This window comes from Stegostoma tigrinum, chromosome 7 (genome assembly GCF_030684315.1).
Source record: "Stegostoma tigrinum isolate sSteTig4 chromosome 7, sSteTig4.hap1, whole genome shotgun sequence".
Lineage (NCBI taxonomy): Eukaryota > Metazoa > Chordata > Chondrichthyes > Orectolobiformes > Stegostomatidae > Stegostoma > Stegostoma tigrinum.
The window spans coordinates 35,892,409-35,917,721 of record NC_081360.1 but is presented as its reverse complement, the minus strand read 5'-3'; the positions used below and the strand labels follow the sequence as shown (position 1 = coordinate 35,917,721).

The 25,313-nt window shown below is 39.6% G+C and overlaps 1 protein-coding gene across 1 annotated transcript in view; it reads left to right on the top strand.

Moving 5' to 3' along the window:
• nab1b (NGFI-A binding protein 1b (EGR1 binding protein 1)) overlaps nt 1-24,624 on the top strand; it is a 41,580-nt gene extending 16,956 nt beyond the window's left edge. The window contains exons 6-8 of the mRNA XM_048533724.2: nt 16,395-16,560; nt 19,709-19,861; nt 22,536-24,624. Of these exons, the coding sequence (XP_048389681.1) occupies nt 16,395-16,560; nt 19,709-19,861; nt 22,536-22,642 (426 nt within the window). The 3' untranslated portion in view covers nt 22,643-24,624. The remainder of the gene's footprint in view (nt 1-16,394; nt 16,561-19,708; nt 19,862-22,535) is intronic.
• Nucleotides 24,625-25,313: the final 689 nt, after the last annotated feature.

Sequence of the window (25,313 nt, the reverse complement as noted above, 5' to 3'; positions counted from 1 at the left end):
TTGTTCAAAAGTGGAACTGTTGAGACTTTACCTTAAAGTGCGAGTCCATTATCTCAAAATTCTTTTGCAAAAGTAATCAAGATACTGTGAAATGGGGTAAGAATGGGTGAGAGAAAAATGAAGAAGAAAAGATCAAAAGAATTAGGGGCACTAGTCAATGACTGCAAGACTAATGCCAATTAATTTGAGCAGTAATGCTCAAGATTTCTTAATAACTCTCTGTAGTAAAGCCACACACCTGAAAGCAGGTTTTCAATGACTCCTTTTGATATGAGTTTTAGATTACATATGACATCAGCTGTAAAATTTGACAAGCAAAGTCAAGAATTAACCAATAAACCTCTATTAGGAGAGAAGAAAAATACATTACAAAAAGGAGTGCTTTGCCCCTGTTTGCCCCTAACTTGCCAAGCTAAAGATGTATAGAAGTGTTCTATTTTGTAAAAGAAAAATTAAAATGAAAAAGTGGAAAATGCACTTTATCAGATTAATTCAAACAGGTATGTTACCATTTATGGAAATGATAAAACTCAAATAAATACTGTTTCTGGGGGTAATGAATGAGTTTAGAAACCAATTTGCATTCTGGCTGAATTTGCTTCATTGACTTTAAATTTGTGAAGTAAATCTTAAGATAGGTGCATATGTGTTCTCTTTTGAACCAATACACAAGTCTGATACATAGTTGAGATCATGATAAAGCAGTGACTGTTGGCTCCTGTGTTTACAATACTGAATCTGGCTCCGCTAGCATCATAGACTTGCTTCACCATATTTCTGAGATAAGAAAACTGGGTTGAGAAATGTAAATATGTGAAGTCGATCCACTCTCTCGTAATCTGGACTAAAGAAGTGGCAGTGTTGAAACATCTGTAAATGCACTATCAGCATGATAAATGGGACAGACTTCGCACAGATCTAGCAACTGAACACTGGGCATCCATGAGGCGCTGTGGGCCATCAACAGCAGCAGAATTGTATTCCAGCACAATCTATAATGTCATGGCACAGCATATCCCCCACTCAACCGTTACCATCAAGCCAGGAGATCAGCCCTGGTTCAATAAAGAGTGCAGGAGGGCATGCCAGGAGCAGCACTAGGGATACCTGAAGATGAGGTATCAACCTGATGAAGTCACCAGACGGTACTACTTGCATGCCAAACAGCGAAGGCAGCGAGTGATAGGCAGAGCTAAGTGATCCCACAACCAACGGATCAGATCTAAGCTCTGCAGTCCTGTCACATTCAGTCACGAATGGTGGTGGACAATTAAAGAACTCACTGGAGGAGGAGGGTCCACAAATATCCCCATCCTCAATGATGGAAGAGCCGAGCACATCACGCAAAAGATAAGGCTGAAGTATTCGCAGCAATTTTCAGCCAGAAGTGCTGAGTGGATGATCCATCTCAGCCTCCTCTAGTGGTCCCCAGCATTACAGATACCAGTCTTCAGCCAGTTTGATTCAGTCCACATGATATCAAAAAACAGTTGGAGATGCCGGATACTGCAAAGGCTACCTGACAACATTCCGGTAATAGTACTGAAGACTTGTGCTCCAGAACATGCTGCTCCCGTAGCCAAGCTGTCCCAGTACAGTTACAATACAGGTATCTACCTGACAATGTGGAAAATTGCCCAAGTATGTCCTGTACACAAAAAGCAGGACAAATACAACCTGGCCAATTACCACCCCATCAGTCTGCTCTTGATCTTCAGTAAAGTGATGAAAGGTGTCATCAACAGCACTATCAAGCAGAACCTGCTCAGCAATGCCCAGTTTGGGTTCTGCCAGGGCCACTCAGCTCCTGATCTCATTACATGGTTCAAACATGAAGAAAAGAGCTGAATTCCAGAGGTGCGGTCAGAGTGACAGCCCTAGACATCAAGGCTGCATTCGACTGAATATGACATCAAGGAGCCCTGGCAAAACTGGAATCATTAGGTATTGGGGAAATCGCTGCATTGGTTGGAATCATACCTGACACATAGGAAGATGGTCATGGTTGAGGGAGGTCAATTGTCCCAGCTGCAGGTCCTCTCTGCAGGAGTTCCTCAGGGTACTGTCCTAGGCCCAACCATCTTCAGCTGCTTCATCAATGACCGTCCCTCCATCTTAAGGTCAGAACTGGGGATGTTCGCTGATGATTGCACAATGTTCAGCACCATTCGTGACTCCTCAGATACTGATACAGTCCATATTCACATGTAGTAAGATATGGACAACATCCAGGCTTGGGTTGACATGTGGCAAGTGACATTTGCACCATTAATGCCAGGCTAAGACCATCATCAATAAGAGACAATCTAACCACCACCCCTGGACATTTTAATGGTGTTACCATCACTGAATCCCTCACTATCAACGTCTTGGGGATTACCATTGACCAGAAACTCAACTGGACTCACCACATAAACACTGGCTACAGGAGCAGGCTAGAAGCTGGGAATATTGCAACGGGTAACTCACCACCTGACTCCTCAAAGCCTGTCCACAATCTACAAGGCACAAGACAGGAGTGTGATGGAATATTCCCCACTTGCCTGGATGAGTCCCAACAACAGTGAAGAAACCTGACACCACCCAGGATAAAGCAGCTTGCTTGACTGGCTCTACATCCACAAATATATACTCCCTACAACACCAAAGCTCAGTAATAGCAATGTGTACTATCTACAAGATGCACTGCAGAAATTCACCAAAAATCCTCAGACAGCACCTTGCAAACCCACGACCACTTCCATCTAGAAGGACAAGGGCAACAGATATGAGAATACCATCACCTCCAAGTTCCTCTCAAAGTTACTCACCATCCTGACTGGGAAATATATCGCCGCTCCTTCACTGTTGCTGGATCAGAAACCTGGAATTCTCTCCCTAACAACAGTATTGTGGGTCAACCTATAGCAGGAGGACTGCAGTCGTTCAAAAAGGCAGCTCACCACCTTCTCAAGGGCAACTAGGGATGGGAAAGAAATGCTGGCCAGCCAGCGATGCTCACATCCCACAAATGAATTTTAAAAAACTGTGCTCTCCATCAATAGCACTGAAAGGCAGGCAAACCTAATCAGAGCTTTGACCGTAGAAACAAACAAATTTATGAAGAATGAAGATGTTAATGACAAGAAAATTTAAGATTGTTTTTAAAAAAATGCATAAGACATTACATTCTATCCTTTCTCCTGTACGCTTCAGAATTGTAAACAATAAGGAAGAATCTGTGGAAGAAAATAGAGGCCTTTGAAATGTGGATTTTAAGATGTATGTTTAAATTCCATATTCAAATCGTAAGACAAATGCAGAGATATTTGAAATTGCTGGAGCAAAGAGAACTCTTTTAAAAAGTGACTATGGAATTGAACATCTCAGTATTTTGGCTGTTTTGATTAGATCTGAAAAGCTACAGAGATGACTTTTGCAAGGCAAAATTGGAGGCAGTAGACGGAGGTTTCATCTGAAGCATGGTTGGATGACAGGTGTTAGACAGTGGGTGAATAAGAGCTACAGTAGATGTGTGAGGGTGGGCCAAGACAGACAAGCATGACATACCAAAGACAGCAACTCTATTGACAGGATCAGTAGCGATCTGATCTGAAATAAAACGAATGTTCTGAAACACTGGTGTAAATCCGAATAATGCAGATGCTGCAAGTGTTGCAGCTTCCAACAAAATATGCTATCAACACACTCAAATATTTTGATTCCAGAATCTCACATTTCTTTCTTTGGATATGAACTCCTGAAATGTAATCTCAAATGTACTGGTTGAGTTCTGAAATCCTAATTTTTTAAACTCTTTGTTTTTTAAACAAAACTTCCTTCAGATAATCAATGGCCCAGCTGATTGTGGTCATTCCTGGGCCAAGTTTGGCTGCATCAACGCTGACATCACACTGTACATGAATATCACATAAAAAGCCCAGGCCAGATTGCCTGTTCCAAATATGGATGAGATTTGGAAGCCATGCCCTCTAGGAAAGCTTTAATTGCTCCTACATTTTTCATTCTATAGTTTGTTAACTAGCTGCATTCGATGAGGGTATTTTGATTAGAACTAGAAATTTAAGATCAGTGAATTGCAAAGACTTACTGGAAAAATCAATTTTTAAGTTTTCCACAAAAAAAACCTGACCCAATTACTTTGACAAATTAAAACTAGTTACAGAAGATGTTGCCGTATCAAGCAGCTCTGATGTTCACCGTCTGGCACTTCTAAGACTTGGTGACACCTGACCACTGTGATCAGTTTATGCTGCATTTAGTAGAAGAAGTATGAAAATCTGCTGGGCTGATATTTAAAATGTCACACTCTTCTAATGAGTCATATCTTTAGGCTGCTGAGAGCAATGACGTGTCTAATATGTGACGTGTTATATACTGCAGCTTCCATTGTCACCCAAAGGCGTTGCAACTTTAAACCAAATCAAATCACAAGTTAAACACCCCTGTGGCAGTTTCCTTCTGAATATTTTGTTAAATGTAAACTTACTTGCTTGGCTATAAATATCTCTTGCACTTCTCTTTCTTGGAAAAAGCTGCCTGAGAGAAGATCTTAGCTTTTGTGCTCTTTATTTAACAGTTAAGTCTTCAAGTGCAATTATGCCACCAGCCCATGTTTTGTGAAACTCTTATGTTCTCCCTGCAAATAATGGAGAAATTTCCCAAAGTAGATTCAGTGATCACTTTGACCCAAACCATACAAGTTGATAGACAGTGATGGACGGGGAATGGAGGATGAAATAATGACAGAGGACTTCTTCGGAGAGTCTTGTCCTGGCCTTCCCATTCCTGACAGTCTCTCTCTCCTTCCCGCTCTAAATACAGGTTTCCTTGGACCACATGTATTATTTAGGTGAGGACTGGGGCCTACATGCAGTCTTTTAGCATGTCATTCTGACTCAATTTTGAAGAGGTCACAATAACAGCCAGGCAACACCTGGGTCGACAATGCTAACTTGTTTGTTTGTAATTTCTGGCCTTCATATCTTAGGAAAGATATTATTGCCCTACAGAGAGTGCACCAGTGGAATAAAGAGTAGATCAGACAAAGATGGATTTACAGTGCTTATGTGAAATTGCACAGAATGGTAAACACTGTTAGTGACTTCCAGGCATAAGTTGGCGCATGGGATCATGATACATTGGCAACAACAGAAAGCTCAAAAAAAGAGGAGTCCATTAACATTTCTGACTGCAGTTGTATTCGGGAAAGATGCAGAAATATGGTCGGGGAGGGTTGTATGAGGGGCAGTATTGAGAAGCATGAGAAGCAGTTGATTTATTTGACCAATGACCAGATTTATTTGGTTAGTAGAACTACTATATTGCCAGCGTATATTAAAGGCCACTGATTGGAGGGAAGGAAATAAATGAGCAAAATTGCAGGCAAGTTAACGAACTGTGCAAGAATTCTAGAATAATGATGAGGAATATCAGTCACCACATTTGAAACTGTGAACCAGGAAAATTATGAAGTTTGACCATTGTCAGAGATAACACGGTGTGAAGCTGGATGAACACAGCAGGCCAAGCAGCATCAGAGGAGCAGGAAAGTTCTTCAGAAGAAGGGCTTCGACCCAAAACATCAGCTTTCCTGCTCCTCTGATGCTGCTTGGCCTGCTGTGTTCATCCAGCTTCACACCGTGTTATCTCAGATTCTCGACCATCGGCAGTTCCTACTATCTCTGTGACCATTGTCAGTAGTTTGAGAGTTATTGGGAACGACAAAGAAAAATCAAATGTGAAAATGCTCAACTGAAAGAGAGCTACTGAGAGAGAATTGGAAAGTGGCTGGGTTGGGTGGATCAGAACATCAAATCTGGCCTCCTCCAGAGGTCCACAGCATCTCATACCCAGTCTTCAGCCAATTTGATTCACTCCTGTGATATCAAGGAACAGTTAGAGGCACTGGATATTGCAAAAGCTATGGGCCCTGACATCATTCTGGCAATAGTACTGATGACCTGTGCTCCAGAACTTGGTGTGCCCCTAGGCAAACAATTCCAGAACACTGGCATCTACCCAACAATGTGGAAAATTGCCCAGTGAGTCCTGTACACAAAATGCAGAACAAATGCAACTTGACCAATTATTGTCCCTTCAGCTTTTTTCAAACGTCAGTAAAATGATGGAAGATGTCATCAACAGTGCTATCAAGCAGCGACTGTTCAGCAATAATCTACTCACTAATGCCTAGTTTGGGCTCTTCCAGGATCACTCAACTCCTAACCTCATGTATAGTCGTATCTTGCACAAAAGATGATAATTGGGGTTACTGAAGATCCGACTTCTCAGCTCCAGGATGTCACTGCAGGAGTTCCTCAGAGTGGTGTCCTAGACTCCTCCATCTTCAACTGTTTCATCAATGACCACTGTCCATCATAAGGTCAGATGTGGGGATTTTTGCTGATGATTGCACAGTGCTCAGCATTATTTGCAACCTCTCAGATACTAAAGCGGTCCATACCCAATACAATAAGATCTCGACAATATTCACGCTTGAGCTGACAAGTGGCAAGTAACATTTACATTACGCAAATTTTGGGGAATCTAATCATTCCCCCTCGACATTCAATGGCATCACCATCATTGAATTCCCCCACCATTAATCTCATGGTGGTTACCATTAATTGGAACTGCACTAGACTAGTCATATATGTACTATGGCTGTGAGAACAGATCAGAGACCGGGAATCTTGCATTGACTAACTCAACTCCTGACTCCGCAAAGACTGTCCACCATCTACAAGGCACAGGTCAGGTGTGTGATGGAATACTCCCCATTTCCTTGGATGAGTGCAGTTCCAACAATTCTAAAACTTGAGACCATCCAGAACAAAGCAGCCTACTTGGTTGGCGTCACATCCATAAACATCCACTCTGTCCACCACCAGTACCAGAAGTAGTACAGTATCTAAAAGATACACTGAAGAAATCACCGAGGCTCTTTAGCACCTTCCAAACTCATGATCGCTGCTGTATAGCAGGACAAAGACAGCAGATTTATGTAAACAATCCCACCAGTTCCCTTCTAAGCTACTCATTATCCAGACTTGGAAATATATCTCCATTCCTTTAGTGTCATTGGGTCAAAATGCTGGAATTCCCTCCCTAATGGCGATGTGGGTCTACTGAGACCAAATGGACTGCAATGGTTCAAGAAGGCAGCTCACCACCACCATCTCAAGGCTAAGTGGGATAATCAATAAATGCTGGCTGGGCCACAGCCGCAAGTGAATTAAAAATGCAAATTAGTAATGGTGGGGGAGGGGCTAACAAAAAGAAAATGGATCATATACAAGCTAGGCACGTTCCAATGAAGAGGAAAGGAAGGGCACTGAAAAATTAGAAGCCCCCAGATGTAAGACATAGTTGTAAACATGCAATCCAGGTGGTATCAACTGTAGTGGAACTGTATATCAGACATTGTGTATAACAAGCAGCCAAATCACACATTGTCTGATGAAGAATTCAAAGATTGTTCTGATGAAGAGTCACCAGATTGGACCGTTACCTCTACTTTGTTTCCATAGATGCTGTCATACCTGAAGAGTCTCACCTGCAATTTGTGTTTTTTTTCCACACATTGTCTGTTTTTTGTGCCAGTGCCTAATCTACATGTCTACCTCATGGAAGTACCTCAAATGAAACAAAGGGCAATGTGTGATAAATGGTAAATTATAATTCAGTTGAAAATCAAACTGAATACAAAAAGCACAGGATATAGACTTTTATTCTCACTTTTTCCCTGGTCAGTTGGATTTATTCTGGATATCGATAGCGCAAGGCAGTTCTAACAATGAAGTATACTTCATATTCTATATTAAATAAAAGTACACTACAAAAAAAACTGCAAAATGTTCACCCAAACAGTGCGCACAGTCTCAAGTGAATCTGTTTAAGTGAACATGTCCAATGATCAGACCAGAGCAGGTGATAACTGTGGTCTGGCCCAATATCCAGCCATTGATCAGATGTGCTTCCTTCTTCCTGTGCTACCTAACTGTACTGTGAGGCAAACTTTATTAATACTCTTTCTGAACAAAGAAGCTGTGTTTAAATATTCACTTTATGTAATCTCCTGCAAATGATCAATTTGACCACAGGTATGTGTCATGTTTTCAATGTTGGTTTGATCAATTAACTCGTTAGGACTTGCTTGCCTCTGTTAGAGGCTTATCTCTTTATTTTTCTAAACTTTGACCTCCGCTTTAGCTTGACTGTGCTTTATGTCATCCAATCAATTGCATGATATTTACACAGCACAATTCTATCACCATCGCAAATTCAGCTGATAATTGTCCACATGAACACATCTGATTCACTGTGTGTCTGTTTTAAACAAAACTTTTTAGCTGTTCCAGGGTTATTGTGATAGTTCAGTCCACTACTGTTGAGTTACAGTACTCAGCCTAAACACATACACATTCCTTCAGGAAAACTAGTGACCTTTGTAATCATTAAGGTCTTCTCTAGTCTTCATATTTTTTTTTCTCCACATTTCTTTTGACTTTATTTTGACTAACCCAGCAAAATTTTAATCAACATCAACAAGGAGGAAACTGCAATGAAAATTAGAGTTAAATGAATGGAAGTAGTTTATCGTAGAAACAAATTGGAAAGTATTTTGTTACATGAAAGATCCAGGTCAAATCAAACTGTCATTTCGGAAAAATATGGACTAATAAGTAAAAGCCAGCATGTATAAGAGGTCGACAATTTATGAAATTTGACTTCGGAATGCTCACGTTTACAAACATGATCCCACAGTTAGATGTAACTTTAAAAGAGCTGACATATGAACATTGCCTGTACTTATGGCTACTGTATATTATCTTGCATTAAATTCATATTTGCATACAAATCGTCTTGCAAGCGGACTCAAGAAAGGAACCAGTTTGCAACTTGGGGACTACCTGTATTTATTGAAGGAATTTGGGTGTTTGATAAACTTGACCTCCTTCTTTTGAAGATACTGTAGTTGATGGATTTGCATGAGGCATTTGATAGAGTTGGATTTAATGGCAAAATAATAGCCAATAATTTTAAAGACAGATGAGGTTAGTGAATATATAATCATCTCAGAACCAGAAAGCAAAATATGTTAGTGAAAGCCTTGTCGGATTGGACAGAAGTGTGCGGTGGTGATGGTAAAGATTGATTTTTAAATCACTGCTATTTTTGTCATAAGCAGAAATGAGCCATAAAAATAACTTAATTTCATTGTTTGCTGGTGACTTGATCCTCTGAGAAGGATTGTTACAGTCTGCAGGATGGCAGTAAATTTACAGTAAAGACGGATGTTATTGAGAATCATAGAATTCCCACAATGTGAAAACAGGCCATTCAGCCCAACAAGTCCACACCGCCCCTCCGAAGAGCATGCCACCTAGAACCATTCCCCTAATTTCCCCATGTCTAACTCACCTATCCTAAACATCCCTGGACAATTTTGCAATTTAGCATGGCCAGTCCACCTATCTTGCACATCTTTGGACTGCAGACACAGGGAGAACGTGTAAACTCTACACAGACAGTTGCCCAAGGCTAGAATCGAGCCCAGGTACCTGACGCTGTCAGGCAGCAGTGCTACCCACTGAGCCACCATGCCACCTGATTCAGAGAAATGAGCTTCCCTCAAGCACATGAACTTGACATGATTTGAACATGCAACCTTCTGATCTGAGTCAGGCATACTACCATTGTGCCACAAGCCCCCACACATTAAGCCTCTTGAGTTTGGTAAATCTAAGTAAAGCAATCCAATCAATCTCCTTCTCTTGCCCCATTCCAATAAACATAAAAGTTTAATTTCTTCTGAACATAATGATCAACTCTTCTTCCAACACCCTTTGGGAAGCAAGTTCCAGGTCATTCCAACTCATTGTTTAAAAGAAGGTTATACTTCATGTCACTTTCTCTCTTTCTGTCTTCCCCATCAACTGCTCCTTGCTCTTGGACTCTACTTATCTATTTATGAAACCTAGAATAATGTGTGCTTTGTTAACAATTCTCTCTACCTGTCCTGTTACTATTATATATACACGCACTCCCCTGTGCCCCACACACCTGAGGTTTCTCTGCTCATGCCCATCCTTTGGATAGTACGCATATTTTTATATTGTCTCTCAAAATTCTTTTTATCAAAGTGTATCACCTCCACCTTTTCCAAATTGAACTTCATTTGCCACCAATGTGCCCACTCCATCAACACGTTCATGTCCTTTTAAAATGCTACACCTCTCTGCTTATAATTTTTTTCAAGTTTCGTGTCATCTGCAAACCTTAAATGTCCCCGGCACTCCGAGACCTAGATTATTTATGTGTATCCCAAATATTCCAAATATTCCAAATATCAGGGCAAGCAAGTGTCCCAATATCGACCCTGGAGGAATTCACAAAACAACATTGTAGCCCCAAAAATGCCCAATAACATTACTGTTTCCTGTCCCTCAGTCAATTTTGTAAGACAGTTGATATTGTCCCTGGTATTCCATGGCCTGTAAGTTGCTCACTAGTGTGTTGTGCAGTTCTGTGTCAAACACTTTTTCAAGTCATGAACACCACCTGAATCGTCTTTCCCCTCCTCAACACTCTGTTTCCTCTTTTTAAAATAAACTCCAATAAGTTATTCAGATACAATTGTCCCTTAACAAATCAATGCTGACTCTTCTGAATCAATCCATATTTTTCAATATGGTTATTAATTCTATTCTGAATAATTGTTTCTAGAGGTTTCCCCAACACTGAAGTTAAAAAGGACTGGTCTGTAACTGCTGGGCCAATCTTTATAATTTCTTTAAAACAAGGGTGTCCTGTTTGATAATGCCCCATTCTCTGGCACACTTCCAAACTCAGGGAAGATTGGAAAGTAATTGCATGGACACGCACTTCCTTCAGTATCCTTGGATGCATCTCATTGGGTTTCAATGTCTTATCAAATGTAAGGACTAACAGCTTATCCAATGCCTCACCCTTATCAAGTTTAGATCCTTTTAGTAACAGGAATGGCATATACAAGACAGATGTAAAGGATTCAGTTAACACATCAACAATGCCTCTTGCGTCAAAGTGTAAACACCCTTTTTGTTTCCTAACTTGATCCACTCTTTCTCTTACCACCCTTTTACTATTGATGTCTTTATAAAGGTCTTTGGGATTTCCAATTGTTAACTACCAGTCATTTTGTCATGATCTCTTTTTGCGTCTCTCATTTGTGTTTTGAACTCCTTTCTGAAATTTACTTATTCAGCTTGGTTTTTGACTCTATTTGTTACCTGACACTCTTTGTTTTTAACTTAATTTCTAACTCCTTTATCATCCGAGGAGTTCTGGATTTGTTTGTTTTACCTTTCCGTTTGAGGAATTATAACTTGACTGTACCAAACTATCTCCTCTTTGAAGGTAGCCTCTTGTTCATCTACAGTTTTTTTTTGCATCATCCTTTGGTTTCAGTCTGTCCTGCCCAACTCTGTTCTTGCTCCATTGAAGTCTGCTGTTCGCCACTTAATTATTCCTATTCTGGAATGTGTAATGTGATTTTTTCTACTGTCTTCCTAAACCCTATGAAACAATGATTAATAGCTCATGAATGTTCCCTCGTTGATGCTTGATCTACTTGGCACACCTCATGCCTAAGAACTGGGTCTAACAATGCATCCTTCCTTGTTGGACTGGACTCATACTGTTTTTAAAAAAAATCCTTCTGAATGCAATCTAGAAATGCTTACCCATCATCGCACCTTATGCTTCCACTATTCCAGCCAATATACATGTAATTAAAATGCCTCATTACAATTACTCTGTGATGTTTAAACCTTTCTGTTATATCCTTGCAGATTTGTTCTTCTGCATTCTTCCCACTTGTGGTGATTTGTACGTTACACTAAGCAATATAATTGCATCCTTCTAATTCCTTACTCTAGTCAAATTGATTCTATCCTTGAGTCCTCTGAAACATTGTCTTTCTCCAGAAGTACAATGCTTTCTTTAAACAAAATACGTTCACTTCTTTCTTTCCTTTCCTATGCTATCTAAATACCTTGTAACCAGAAATATTTAACACCCATATCAGCTTTTCCTTCAGCCAGGTCTTTATTCATGGGGCAATATTATATTCCCATTTGGAAATCAGTGCCTGTAATCTCCCAGTGTTACTAACTGTCCTCTGTGCATTCACATACATTTAATGTAACTCTGATTTAGACTTCATTACTTTTCCTCTTATTCTGACTACACTTATTTTACAGTTCTCTATTTTAGTGATATCTGCCTCTAGCATTTTGTGAATCCTGGCATTACTGTATAATACCCTGGTTCCCACCAAGGATTCCCTTGCTGAATTAGCTTGAAGCTTTCACAACTGTCCTAGCAAAATAAGCCACAAGGAACTCAAATCTGACTCTGACTCTGTTCAAGTGCAACCTGCCTGACTTGTACATGCATCATCTCCTACAGAGCAAGTACTGGTTTCCTGAGAATCTAAAGCTCTTCACCCTGCGTCAATGTTTTAGCCACACGCATTCATTTGATACATCTTCATATTACGGTAGGCACTTACACATGGCATTGAAAGTAATCCAGAGATTACTATTTTCATCTTGCTGATTTTCTGCTTGCTCCTTAAATTTCAATTGCAGAACCATATCTCCTCTTCACATCTATTCTAAGTACCAATGCAGACTGCGACCTTTGACTGCGTGCCCTCCTTTAGAAGATAGTCCTGCATTTTCTGGGACATCCCTGACCCTGGCACGAAGAAACACCTATCAATACTGCCCTCCTTTCTCTGCTCCTGGATAGTTGATGCCGCCAGTGGTGACATGGATATCCCTGTTCCTTCACATGTTTAAGGATCTATTGTCCTCACTAATATCCAGACCAAAAACAAGTTAGTGTCCTCTGAGACTCGCGCAGTATTGACATGTTTTACTTGGACTGCCTGGTGCTGACCTATCTTGTATCTACTCACTTGTCCTTAACTTTTAGGGTAATTACCTCCCTGAATGTGCTATAGTTCTCTGCCTCACAGATGTACCTCAATCACTCTAGTCAGTGCTCAAGCTCAGAAATGTGGAGCAGGTGACAAGTACATGCACTGATTCTGTACGTGGGCTCAGCTAAGTCATAAGCAGTGTTTGGAACATCATTTGGAAGAGTTCTGGTTCATGGCACTTTAGAGCTTGGAGGGGGAAACCATATTCTACATGAAGAGCATTGTGAAAAATTTTCATGCTCCCAATTCCCAGCTATGCTGCCCTAGTCATTCAATGACCCCACATACCCCCGTGCCAGTTCTTGACTCTTTCATGCCTATTGACCAATTTACCTTTTATATGAGGATCAATAAACCATATAATGGCCACAGGATTTTTAAACACAATTCATTCATTACTTTCCATTTAAAGTCAATTTCCTAGAGTGTAATACAAGTGTCAGTCATCATGATTCTTAACTGCAAGTACATAAAATCTCCTAACCTGTATACAAACCTTTATAAATAAACATTATGCAATTGACAGCAGAGATCAGAGTCTGTGCTGTCATTCAGTAATGTTTTTGCTAGGAATCGGATGTTTCAATAGATCAACGGATTTCTGAGCTCTGAGCAATGATGCTGGTCTGACAGACCAGACTGAGTCCAAACTTTCAAGTTAGAGAAGCACTTGAAGTGGAGACAAAATCAGGTTGTAGAAATAATTGGAGAGACCTTTCAAATAGTTGGAACAGACACAGTGCCTCAATAGCCTTGTGCTGTGCTGTGTTTGTATACTTAGTGATTTTGCTAGTGCAGCGGTTGGCTGGTTTTAAAGAGGCAAGCAAAATGACAAGGAAAAATGCCCTGTCCTGTGTAACAAAACATCTGGACTTTACCTGGTGCCTCTTAATACCAGTAATTTGAATTTGGTCACACAGAAGACTGGGTGGCTGAACTCATTTTGTGGAAGGCATTGGGACCCTGTGTTGCAGAATTGCCCTTCCCTGTGGGCTGGGTTTTGCGTTTCCTCATCTGGAATGTTTTTGACAAAGTAGCACATGAAATAGTGTGTTGTTGCAGAGGCTATCATGTTCTCCCTCCTGAATATGAAGAGTAGGTGGATACTGAAATCAGTAGCCTGCACACCATATTTAAAGAAACCATTATGGGTGAACTGAGCTTACTAAAAGTTACCAGTCAGTCAGATTGGCCTGCATCTCTTGAGAGTGGTAATTATTGCTGTCGCAGTAGAAGGCTCACTCTGTGTCAACTTAGCCCATACCATGTCACGACTGCACTACTGGTTTCTTCTGTCTGTTGACTGGCCATTGACTTTGCTTCTCTAGTGCCGGGAGATGGCAACTCAAGCAGAATGCTCCCTGGTAAATTCTGCCCACAGTTAATCTTTCAGGCCATCTATCTTGGATCTTTTGAGAAGTCATTGGCCTTAGCCTCAAGTCTCTTTTTCTCCTTGCAGTTGCCTCCTGATCTGCTGAGTGTGTACTTTATGTTTTGGTTACAAATACTCCCAGTTGGTCTTAATTTCAAATTGTAAATAGACATTTCACTGAGTCGCTGAAAAAAAAGATACATTTTGTCAAAGGTTTTAGTATTGTGCTGATCAGGACAATTTATCTGAATACTAATTTAAGAAGAAAGCTATAAATTATACTGTATGAGAGGAGCATTTGGTTGGCAAGTGAACTCTGGTAACCCTGCCTTGGAGAATGTACCAATTAAGTGTGGGCCTTGTTCAAATTTTAAACCAGGCATGTTAACTCTAGTCAAGCTACTGTTGTTAGAACTGAACCAGCAAATGTTTGTCATCTATTTTATTGATTTTAACTAAGAGTAGTGCATGCACACGTTCTTTCTGTTTGCGCTCTGTGTACATAAACCGGGAGCTTAATACCGATCTGATGTCCTGGTCAAAGGGTTGGGTATTGCTTGTCCCAACTTGATGTATTCTTGGCGGCGCCATGTTTTATAGTTGTTACGCAGTCCATCACCTTCCTACCCACCCTTGTGTTGACCCTCATAATGGACAGTGAACAGCCACTGAAATTGGCAACATGAAATTACATGCAACTTCGTCATTTAAGGAACAATTCAACTGTTTAAAGCTCTCTTGGCCCAACGCCTAGGCCATAAAAAAAAAAGTTGATGCGAGCAGGAATGGGATTCCCTTTTTAAAAAGTGTTTAAATGGCAGGAAGGAAGAGGATACTAATTTGGAGGGTGCCCCTCAGAAATGCCATGAGAAAATAGCATCCTCTTGCACCTATTTTAAGAACACCTCCATTGGTACTCTTTCTAAGTTCCAAAAACACCCTTGTCCTAAGACTGCTGATTTACCTTGCTCTAGAATCCATCAGGTCTCTCCCATGTGCCTGCCTACAAAGCGCCCAAGATGGAGCTTTGGTGTGCTGGGACTTTTGGAGCTGCTAGCCGGCAACTCCACAGGGTGCTCCTTCCACTGAGGTGCAGACATCCCTCTCTGCAGTATTTTAGCCTGCACACAGCACTTGGTGGCTATCTAGAATGCTGGCCCTCCAATTCTGAGCCCAGTTTATCACCAGCTTTTGTGCTGGATGATGAGCTACCTATCAAAAACGCCCTGGCAATTTACTGCCCTAAGAATAGTTAGCTCTAAGGGAACAACTCACAATGCCACCTGCACAATTATTTTAGAACATAAAACATAGAACAGTACAGCACAGTGTTGGGCCTTCAGCCCACAATGTTGTGCCGACCTATTGTCCTACTAAGATCAAACTACCCTGCATACCCTACATTTTACTCTCATCCATGTGCCTACCCAAGAGTTGCTTAAATATCTCTAATGCATCTGACTTCACTATCACTGCTGGCAGCACATTCCACGCGCCCACCATTCTCTGTGTGAAGAACCTACCTCTGACATCTCCCCTGTACCTTCCACCAGTCATCTTAAAATTATGCCCCCTTGTAATAGTCATTTCCACCTTGGGAAAAAGTCTCTGGGTATCCACTCTATCTATGCCTCTCATTTTACCTCAAGGAGAATACAGTATACCTAGCAAGAAGGAGATGCTATTAATGCACTCAATATTTGTTCATGTTAGTGTGAAACATGCAATTTGAAAGTTTAGCTTTGGAAACCTGATTGGCATGGACAGGTTGGACCGAACGGCCTGTTTCTGTGCTGTGTGGTTCTGACTCTATGCATACTTTGGGCCTCAGAAGTGTCTGCATTTCAGAGATAAATTTTAAAAAGTTTCAAAATGCATTTTAAGCACATGTAACAATCAATTGAGACCATCGATCAGTGATATGGATTAGTTTTTCTGTTAACAGTAAATTGTTTTTTTAAGAGCAAATGCTGTTTAGAAATTGAAGGAAATATATTAAAATATCATTAAATTCTTTATTTCTTTTAGGTTCAACTTGAATCAATAGCTGCTAAGTACATAATGCTTTTACGTGAGCAAACAGGACGGGACATGTTTCAATTGTCTGAGATACATCCATCTACCGCAGCTTGCAGATTGTATTCTGAAGAGCAGAATTCAAAAAGCCCTCCTGCAGACACCATGGATGGACAAGGTACAAAATCAAATTCGTTAACTGATCAGCAAATACAATACGTCTTCTGCTTAAAACTAAACTGCACACAGTATGCTTTTGATGAAATGGAAAAATGATAACGTTTTGTAGCATTAAATGAAAACCAAATGTATTCTGATTTTTCTCAGTAATACACATTTTATTAAATGAATAACTAATTTTAAGACTAGTTTTTTTTTCAATTCACTCGTGTATAGCAACAAACGTCAGAGTGAACCTGATACTTGCCCAAGCCTAATCTCTCATTTATGGTGTAAATGTGACTTAGCTTTTCCTTAAAGACCACCATAATTTTGGGGTAATGGATGGATGCATTCACTGCAGCTCTCTTCCTATAATTTGCAAAAACAAAATATAGTGGAGGAAGGTGTATTCATGCACATGTTTACTAATGTGGAAACATTTTCTGAACCTTTATCCTATATACCCAGAGTCCTGTGGTCTTCTCTTTATTATCAGGTTTAATGTGAAGACAATGTTAGGTAAAAAGGTATGCTAGCGAGTTTTGAGAAGATTTGTAGCTCAGGATGAGGTTCTGGATGTGAGTTTGCTCGCTGAGCTGGAAGGTTAGTTTTCAGACGTTTCGTCACCATTCTAGGTAACATCATCAGTGAGCCTCCGACGAAGCGCTGGTGTTATGTCCCACTTTCTATTTATCTGGTTAGGTTTCCTTGGGTTGGTGATGTCATTTCCTGCATTGGTGGTGTCATTTCCTGTTCTTTTTCTCAGAGGACGGTGTATTGGCTCCAAGTCAATGTGTTTGTTGATGGAATTTAACCGGAATTCCATCAACAAACACATTGACTTGGAGCCAATCTACCATCCTCTGAGAAAAAGAGCAGGAAATGACATCACCAACCCAAGGAAACCTAACCAGATAAATCGAAAGCGGGACATAACACCAGCGCTTCGTCGGAGGCTCACTGATGATGTTACCTTGAATGGTGACGAAACGTCTGAAAACTAACCTTGCAGCTCAGCGAGCAAACTCACATCCTAAAAAGGTATGCCCCCCCCCCCCCCAAGCCCTACTGAGCTATAGATCTGCACTCTCATTAGAGAGAGAGAGAGAGAGAGACACACACACACGACTGGTAGTGGTTTAACCAGAGAATCACCATGCCTCAAGCGAGGGGAAAGATTGAGAAGGTACACATTAACTGAAATAGAATAATTCCTCAGTAGAAGAAAAAAATTACTTTTTGCTTGGGTCAGCCTTTGACAACTTTGTTTCCCATCTAATCACTTGTGGTTAACTGACTTGTGCAGTTCCCACTGTACAGGATTCCTCTTCATGTCCACACACCTGAGGGCTGAATATTCAACTGCACATGTTGCATGGCTGGTTTGACTTTTCACAATCGCATTTGCCTTTAACGTCAAACACCTGCCACACCCACCCTCTTCAAAGCTAAATCCTTTTCACTGCTGTAGCATTCTGCAGAATAATGACAATATCCTTGACGATGAACTTCACTCCGAGTCTGTAATTTTTGCCATTTTCCATTTCTGTTTGAAGTGCTTTCCAGGTGTTACTTTAAAGGTGTACAGGCATGAAATAGATAAATGCTTAGATAAATTGTCTCATTGTCAAATAAAACTGTAAATAAGGGTAATTTTGAAGTTTCCTCCTTTATACATACTTTGTAAAGGACCTTTGCCATTTCACTTGTAAGAAAGTACTGCATTTATCTTCTGTGTCTCCACTTTACAATAAGTTACAATTGCATTGCAGCTGGAGCCTATGAAGTATGACCTATATCTTACTGCTCTGTTGCACAGCTAGTTCTTTGCACTTTGCTGGCCTCTACAATTTTATACCTCTAATGTCATCAGAATAAATGGTTGCAGGTGCAGCATTTAGCAGTTTAGGAAGGCACATATAAAAACTGTGCAAGTTTGCATTTCAGACCTTCCTACTGTAACTTTATGGCTGAACAACTGAGTTATATGACTGAGCTCCTGGGATATTTTGGCATCAGCACATATGAGGAACAAATTACTATAAGTCCATGTAGAAACTTAAAATAAAAACAGGGCCTCGGAACATCAAAATAAATACCCTAATTACCTTTAGCTTTCTATTCCACCCTACTGTTCCTGTTATCTCAATTGGTAAGAAAGCAACGACTGTTGTGGCTGTGTGACTTGACTGCTTAGCTGAGGCAACCATTTGTAATGACAACTGGGAACTGAGAGATGTGATATTACAAATACAAAACATAACAAGAAGTATCTTAATTGGCTAACAAAGCATACAGTTTGCAGGAATGTGGATAATGGAAACCGTAGGAATAATCTACCATGTGCAGGTTATGTCAGCTAAAAATGGTGGTAAAGCTAGAAAATGCTGGAAACACTTAGGTTAGGCAATAGCTATGTAAAAATGGTGTCATTGTTTCAGGTTGTTTATTCTTCTTCAGAATTGTCCCAATATTAATGCTGGGCACAAGGATAGGCCATTCAGGCCCTTGAGCTGCCTCATTGTTCAGGTAGATCACAGTTGAGTTGTGCTTCAACTTTATTGACTCACCTCTGCCTTTTTGTTTCTTTATAACTTCATCTGACAAAAATCGTTCACTCTCAGTTTTGAAAACTCCAATTGCCCATGGCTGTTTTGGGGAAAACTTGCACATTTCGGCCACTTTCATTGAAAATGTGATTCCTGTTTCTGCTCCTAAATGGTCTAGCTCTAATTTTATAATTATGTTCTGTTGTCAATGATTACCTTTCAAACAAAATAGAATAGGTAAAGGAAAACTATAAAATATTACAACGTTTTAAACACCCCAGTTTATCACCTTTTGTTCAGCTACACTTGAGAGAATTCAATTTCAAAATGAACTTTGATAACAAAGTGTGAAGCTGGATGAACACAGCAGGTCAAACAGCATCCCAGGAGCACAAAAGCTGACGTTTCAGGCTTAGACCCTTCATCAGAGAGTGAACTTTCTCTGTTTTTCTTTCTTTCCTTGCAGATACTGCCTGACCGACTGAGTGTTTCAAGCATTTTGCTTGTATTTGATTTCCAGCAGTCATAGTATTTCATATTGTTTTATTGTTTTGAACGCTGGTATCGGAATAAAATCAACTAAATTGTGGCTCAATTTTTTAAAAAAATCTTCAGCTGAGAAACCACTGAACCTCAGGATCTCTGACCAGCAGAGTCGGCAAATAATGCAGCAAATGGTATCCAGAGAAGATCTACAGCTTGCTAAGCAAGTGTCAAATGAATTGAGCAGACTTTATTCTAGCAATCCAAGAGAATCTCACTCTTCAGGTAATGTAAATAAGATGATAATGATGTTGCCTGTTAATTAAATGGTAATTAATGAACATAAAATAAGAAATGGGAGCAGGGGTAGACCATTTGCTGTTAAACCTGCTCCACCATTCCATATGATCATTGCTGATCTTTAGCATAAATTCCACTTTCACACCCACTCTGCATTCTGTGATTTCCCAAAAGGCCAAAAAAATTGCCAATCTCAGCCTTAATGGGAAACAAAACAGTGAATGTGGTGAACTTGGATTTTCAGAAGGCTTTTGATAAAGAATAACGCAGGAGTTTAATGAAGGAAATTAGAGCACAAGGATTAGCGGGAGGGTAATTTGCTGGCATACTTTGAGAATTGATTAGCAGATAGAAACAGAGTAGGAAGTAAACAGATCATTCTCGGGTTGACAGGCTGTTACTAGTGTGGTACTGCAGGGCTTGGTCCTGGGGCTGGAGCTGTTTATGATCATTGTAAACAATTTAGATGTGGGGACCAAATGTCCAATTGCCAGTTTGCGAATGATACTAAATTGTGTAGGAATATAAGTTTTAAGGGAACTTCAAGGGGACTTGGTGAGGCTAAGTAAACATACAAGAACATGATGAATAGAATATTATGTGAAATTATCCATTCTGGTGAAAAAAGAAACAGGATTTCTTAAATGGTGAGAAGTTTGGAAATGTTAATGTTCACATGGATCAGGCTATCCTTGTTTAAGAGTCACTAAAAGCTAAAATGCTGTTGTAGCAAGCAGTTAGGAAAACAAATGTATGTTCAGCTTGAGCACGAAGGGATTTCAGTACAGGAGCAAAGATGTTGTGTTGCATTTGTATAGAGCCTTAATGTACCTGCAGTATTGTATTGGTCCCTGTGGAAAAGTATATTGTCATAGAAGGAGTGTATTACCGATTCAGCAGAATAATCCCTGGAATGATGGGACTGTCCTATGATGAGAAACTAAAGAAATGGGGCCCATTTTCCCTGGAGTTTCAAAGAATGAAGGAGACCTAATTGAGACTTAGAAAACCTTTACAGTGTGTGACAGGATGTGTATTAATAGGATGTTAGAACGGGAGGCAGAGTCTCGGAATAAAGGGTAGGCAATTTAAGACTGAGATGAAGAGGTATTTCTTCAGAGTGGTGAATTTTCAGTATTGTCTAGTCCAGAGGAAGCTCACTCATTGAGCACGTTCAAGACAGAAATGGACAGATTTCTCAATACTAATAACCTCATAATATGGCAATAATGTGGGAAAGTGGGATTGAGGTAGATGATCAATCATGATCTAATTGAATGGTGGTGCAAGCTCATCAGGCTGAATGGTCTACTCTTACATCTATGTTCCTGTGTTAGATATGTTCAATGATGGAGCATCCACAACCCTATGTGGTAGAGAATTCCAGAAATTGACAACCCTTTGAATGAAGAACTTTCTCCCAAACTTAGTTCTAAATAATTGGCCCCTTATTCCAATGCTCTAACTTTGTTTTATAAGTGTGCAAAACAATCTTGTTGTCTACTGTGTCAGAATAACTGTTTGGGCTTTTGAAGTTTTTTTAAAATCATTCATGGGATGTGGGCATCACTGGATGGGCCAGCTTTGCTTGCCCATCCCTAATTGCCCAGAGGGCAGGTTAGAGTCAACCAACATTGCTGTGGGCTGCAGTCACATATAAATTTGACCTGGTAAGGATGATAGATTTACTTCCTAAAGGACATTAGTGATCCAGATGGGTGTTTACAATAATACATTTTTAAAAAATTATTGATTGGATTTAAATTTCGTCAGCTGCTGTAGTGGGATTTCAGCCCATGTTGCCAGGCCAGTCTGTGCTTCAGGATTATCAATCTATGCCATTGCCACTACTTCTTCATCTTGATCTGACAGAGATCAAATCTTTTTGAAGGACAGCTAAAATGACATCCCACATCCTCCATGTCCCAAAGTCAAAAGCACAATTAGAGTTAGAGTATTTCCAAAATGATTTTGAATGAGGATTTTGTCCTGTCTTCTTTTCTCAACTTCTCAGCTGCTTGCCTGTGATAGGAATGTCCTCTCAACACTTTGGGATGTACTGACCTCCACTCTCTCATTTACAGCAGCAAATTTGCAAATGAAACTTAGAGTCAACTCTAGATGCTGTATTTTCCCAATGGTATTAACAGTCCAGTGAAGATAATACTGTGTGATATAAAAGGAGCAATATATATTGAAGAAGACGGACAAATGATGTATTTTCTAGCACATGACATTACTGGACTACCATAAAAATAATTTTGATGCATAGAAAACATTAATAATCAATGTACATACTGAATCTATTTTGATATTATCAATAGCAAAGCCACTTGATGCAAATTTAAATTAAGTGAATGTTACATAATTGAGATGCTGCTTATTTTATTAGCATTTCTAAAAATAATGGCATAAACAGTTTCTGTTAATATAACATTTTATGTACATTCTATAACTTGTGGTGTGAGGGGGGAGAAAAGGGAGTTTTTAAATGTGGTTAAACCACAAACATCTAAATGTCAACTTATGAGTAAAAGCTACAATCAGTCTACACAGATAATGGCAGTGGAAGCCGACACCATTTCTTGTATGAAATGCATACTATAATTGATGCTTATCTATCTCCATAATGCTAAAAAAAAATTTTTTCATACAACAGAAAACATAGGCACCTTGAAGGAGTTTTGTCAGACAGTCCTAAATCACACAGAAAAGAAGGATGAAGCATTCAAACCTATCAAAATAGAGCCTGAAGACATCAGATAGCCTTCTCCTGTTTTTCAAAATGGCATCAGCAAGCACCGTTACAAGAGCCTTAATGACCAACGTTGCCTCATCTTTGTTCCATTATTGTGGTTTCTGTTTTGTCAAAAGTTACTGTGGACGATGGTTTGATAGTTCAGCAGAAGACTGAATAATTTCCAACCTGATAGTTCATTGACTATGTATGTTCAATAAATACAATAAGCAGCTGGTCTTAGCAGTGAGTTAAACAGCTTAATGAATAATCTATTTAATGCTATTTAAGGATTGGGAATGACGAAAATGGTACCCAGTCTTGAAAATACTTAATACATTATGTGAAGTTTTTCTTACTAGGCACCAGTTAAAATGATGACTTGCCTTTCTCTAATAAGCTAGTCTAGCATAAAGTTCGATAAACCCTTCTTGATAGTTATATACTTCTACTCACATGTAAAATGGGGTGCAGTACGCATATAATGTCAAAAATTTTATGTTTGTTTATCACTAATGAGGGATGTGGGATGGAATCGGATAAAGGCACTGAGATTTGATGAATTAATCTCGTTGAGGTGATCCAATGTGCGCCACAGTCTAAGTACAACGCTGTGTAATGAAGGGGAAGGAATAAATGTATGAAAGGTCGCTCCAGAGGCTGTCAGGTATTTCGGGCACAGTTGCTAAAGCTATCCACACATACCTGAAGTGGTGATTAGGTTTTGAGCAATGTGTCTATGAACTTACTTAAATAGAATAGCTGTCCAGAAGTTGCAGTTCTATTTAGTTGGTTGGCAGACTACAAATCCAGGAAATTCCCACATTCCTAATTAAACTGGGGAAAGGTCATAACTTGAAACATTTCTAATTAAAATGCACAATTGTTTAGTAGTTACTTCTGTTCATGTACATTGTCCATTGAGGTTTTTATTAGATTTACTTTGTATTACTGCATAGTTTATACGACTTTTCACAAAATATTGCAGCATCTCACTTTTCTTCTTTACATGATGGGGGAACGGGTTTGAAATAGTCAATACACAGACTTTGGTCTGAAGGGTTGTCTTTGCAACATTTCAATTAGACACAGTGATAATAATGCTGAGATTCAAATCTGCATTAAAGATTTGTAAACTGTTTTATTTTGCTTTGTTTTCTGCTGTATTTTGTTTAGTGTGCCTTCTGTCTGAAGTCATGTCACATTTTGGTTGTGGAGAATTTAACTGATCAAAGTCCATATATTTTAATCTGGTCATGCAGGCAGCCAAAGCCCTGTAGTATTTTTACTACATACAGACCACAAATCATAAATACAGCATTAAAGACCCCACATTTAAATGCAATAATTACACAAATAATGCTGATTATTCTGAAGATTCCAATAGCTGGTTGTACATTCCTGTTCAAAACGTGTAATTTGACTTTGGTAGCTGCATATTACATTTTAGTCAAAGTCGAGTATCATTTTATATTACCTATAGTTAACTGGAGAATAGCTGTAGAGTATTACTCTGTTGTAGTGGCAGATTAGCTCTTAAAGGGAATTGAGAGCAATTCCCCATGGTACAATTCAACTAATTTGAAAACTGTGTTGTACTTTATTGCCATGAAATGTTCTCTTGAACTTCGACCTGTAATGTACTGATGTTGCTATAATACTGTCTTTAGTATGTCTTGACCGTTAGCCAAAATTTTGTTAGAACATAGTTTAAACTGTGCCTCCCTCAGCTCTTTTGATCTGTAACATGTTAGAAACTGTAAAGTGGTCAACAGTACACATACTCTAATAACGTAACCAATAATATGTTCGTATTAATGTTTCCATTTGGAATTCAGTATAAAGAACGTTACAAGGGCCAGAGGATGCCTGGGAGAATAGTAGAATTTCTAGTGGTCTGTACTGTTTGAAATTGCTACTTAAAAGGCAAAGGGCTGGTGTTAATTATATCGAGTGGTCTGAAAATACAGTATAGGTTGTTGAATAAACACTAATGTATTTAATTTGTTATATAAACATTAAAATATATTTTTGGAGTTCTAATTTGGTGTTCCATGACTTATTGTGTTTCAGGAATCTTTTGGATCTTGCCTGATCTACACTAATTTTGGGATATCTCCCATCATGTCATTTTTGTTTGTAATGAATTAAGTGAGATTTCTTTGATAGGAAAGTGTAAACATACAATTCTGTGGTCCTTCATTAATTCCCAATAGAACAATAGCAAAGATTGAATGTAAAGTAAGACAAAGCTCATTCCACTTAGTGCCAGCAATCCATCTTATTCCTGATGCTCAAATAGGAAGCACGGCCCCACCATAGCAATGGGCTGAATATTAAGTCTTGTTAGCCCAGTCTTAGTGAAGTTGAGAGTTTTTTTGGGAGGATTTCAACTGTGAGCCCTAACAAGGTTCTTTGTCACATTTTCCAAATTCGCCTCATTGATAACTTATTCCACACCTATGGGGTATCCCTTATGTCCAATTCTGGCTCCAACTTCCTAAGGCCCATTTCCTAGGGATAGTTCATCATTCAGTGGATTTACTGCAATTCACCAGCAACCTTTGCAACCATGCCAACGTTAAAAGCCAGTATGCATCCAGGCAAATATTGTCAGTTCAAACTGTCTTGCACAGTTCCTGATATTTGCTGCAGACATGGCAGAAAAAGGAAAATTGGTGTCTGTTTTGGGGGCAGGGA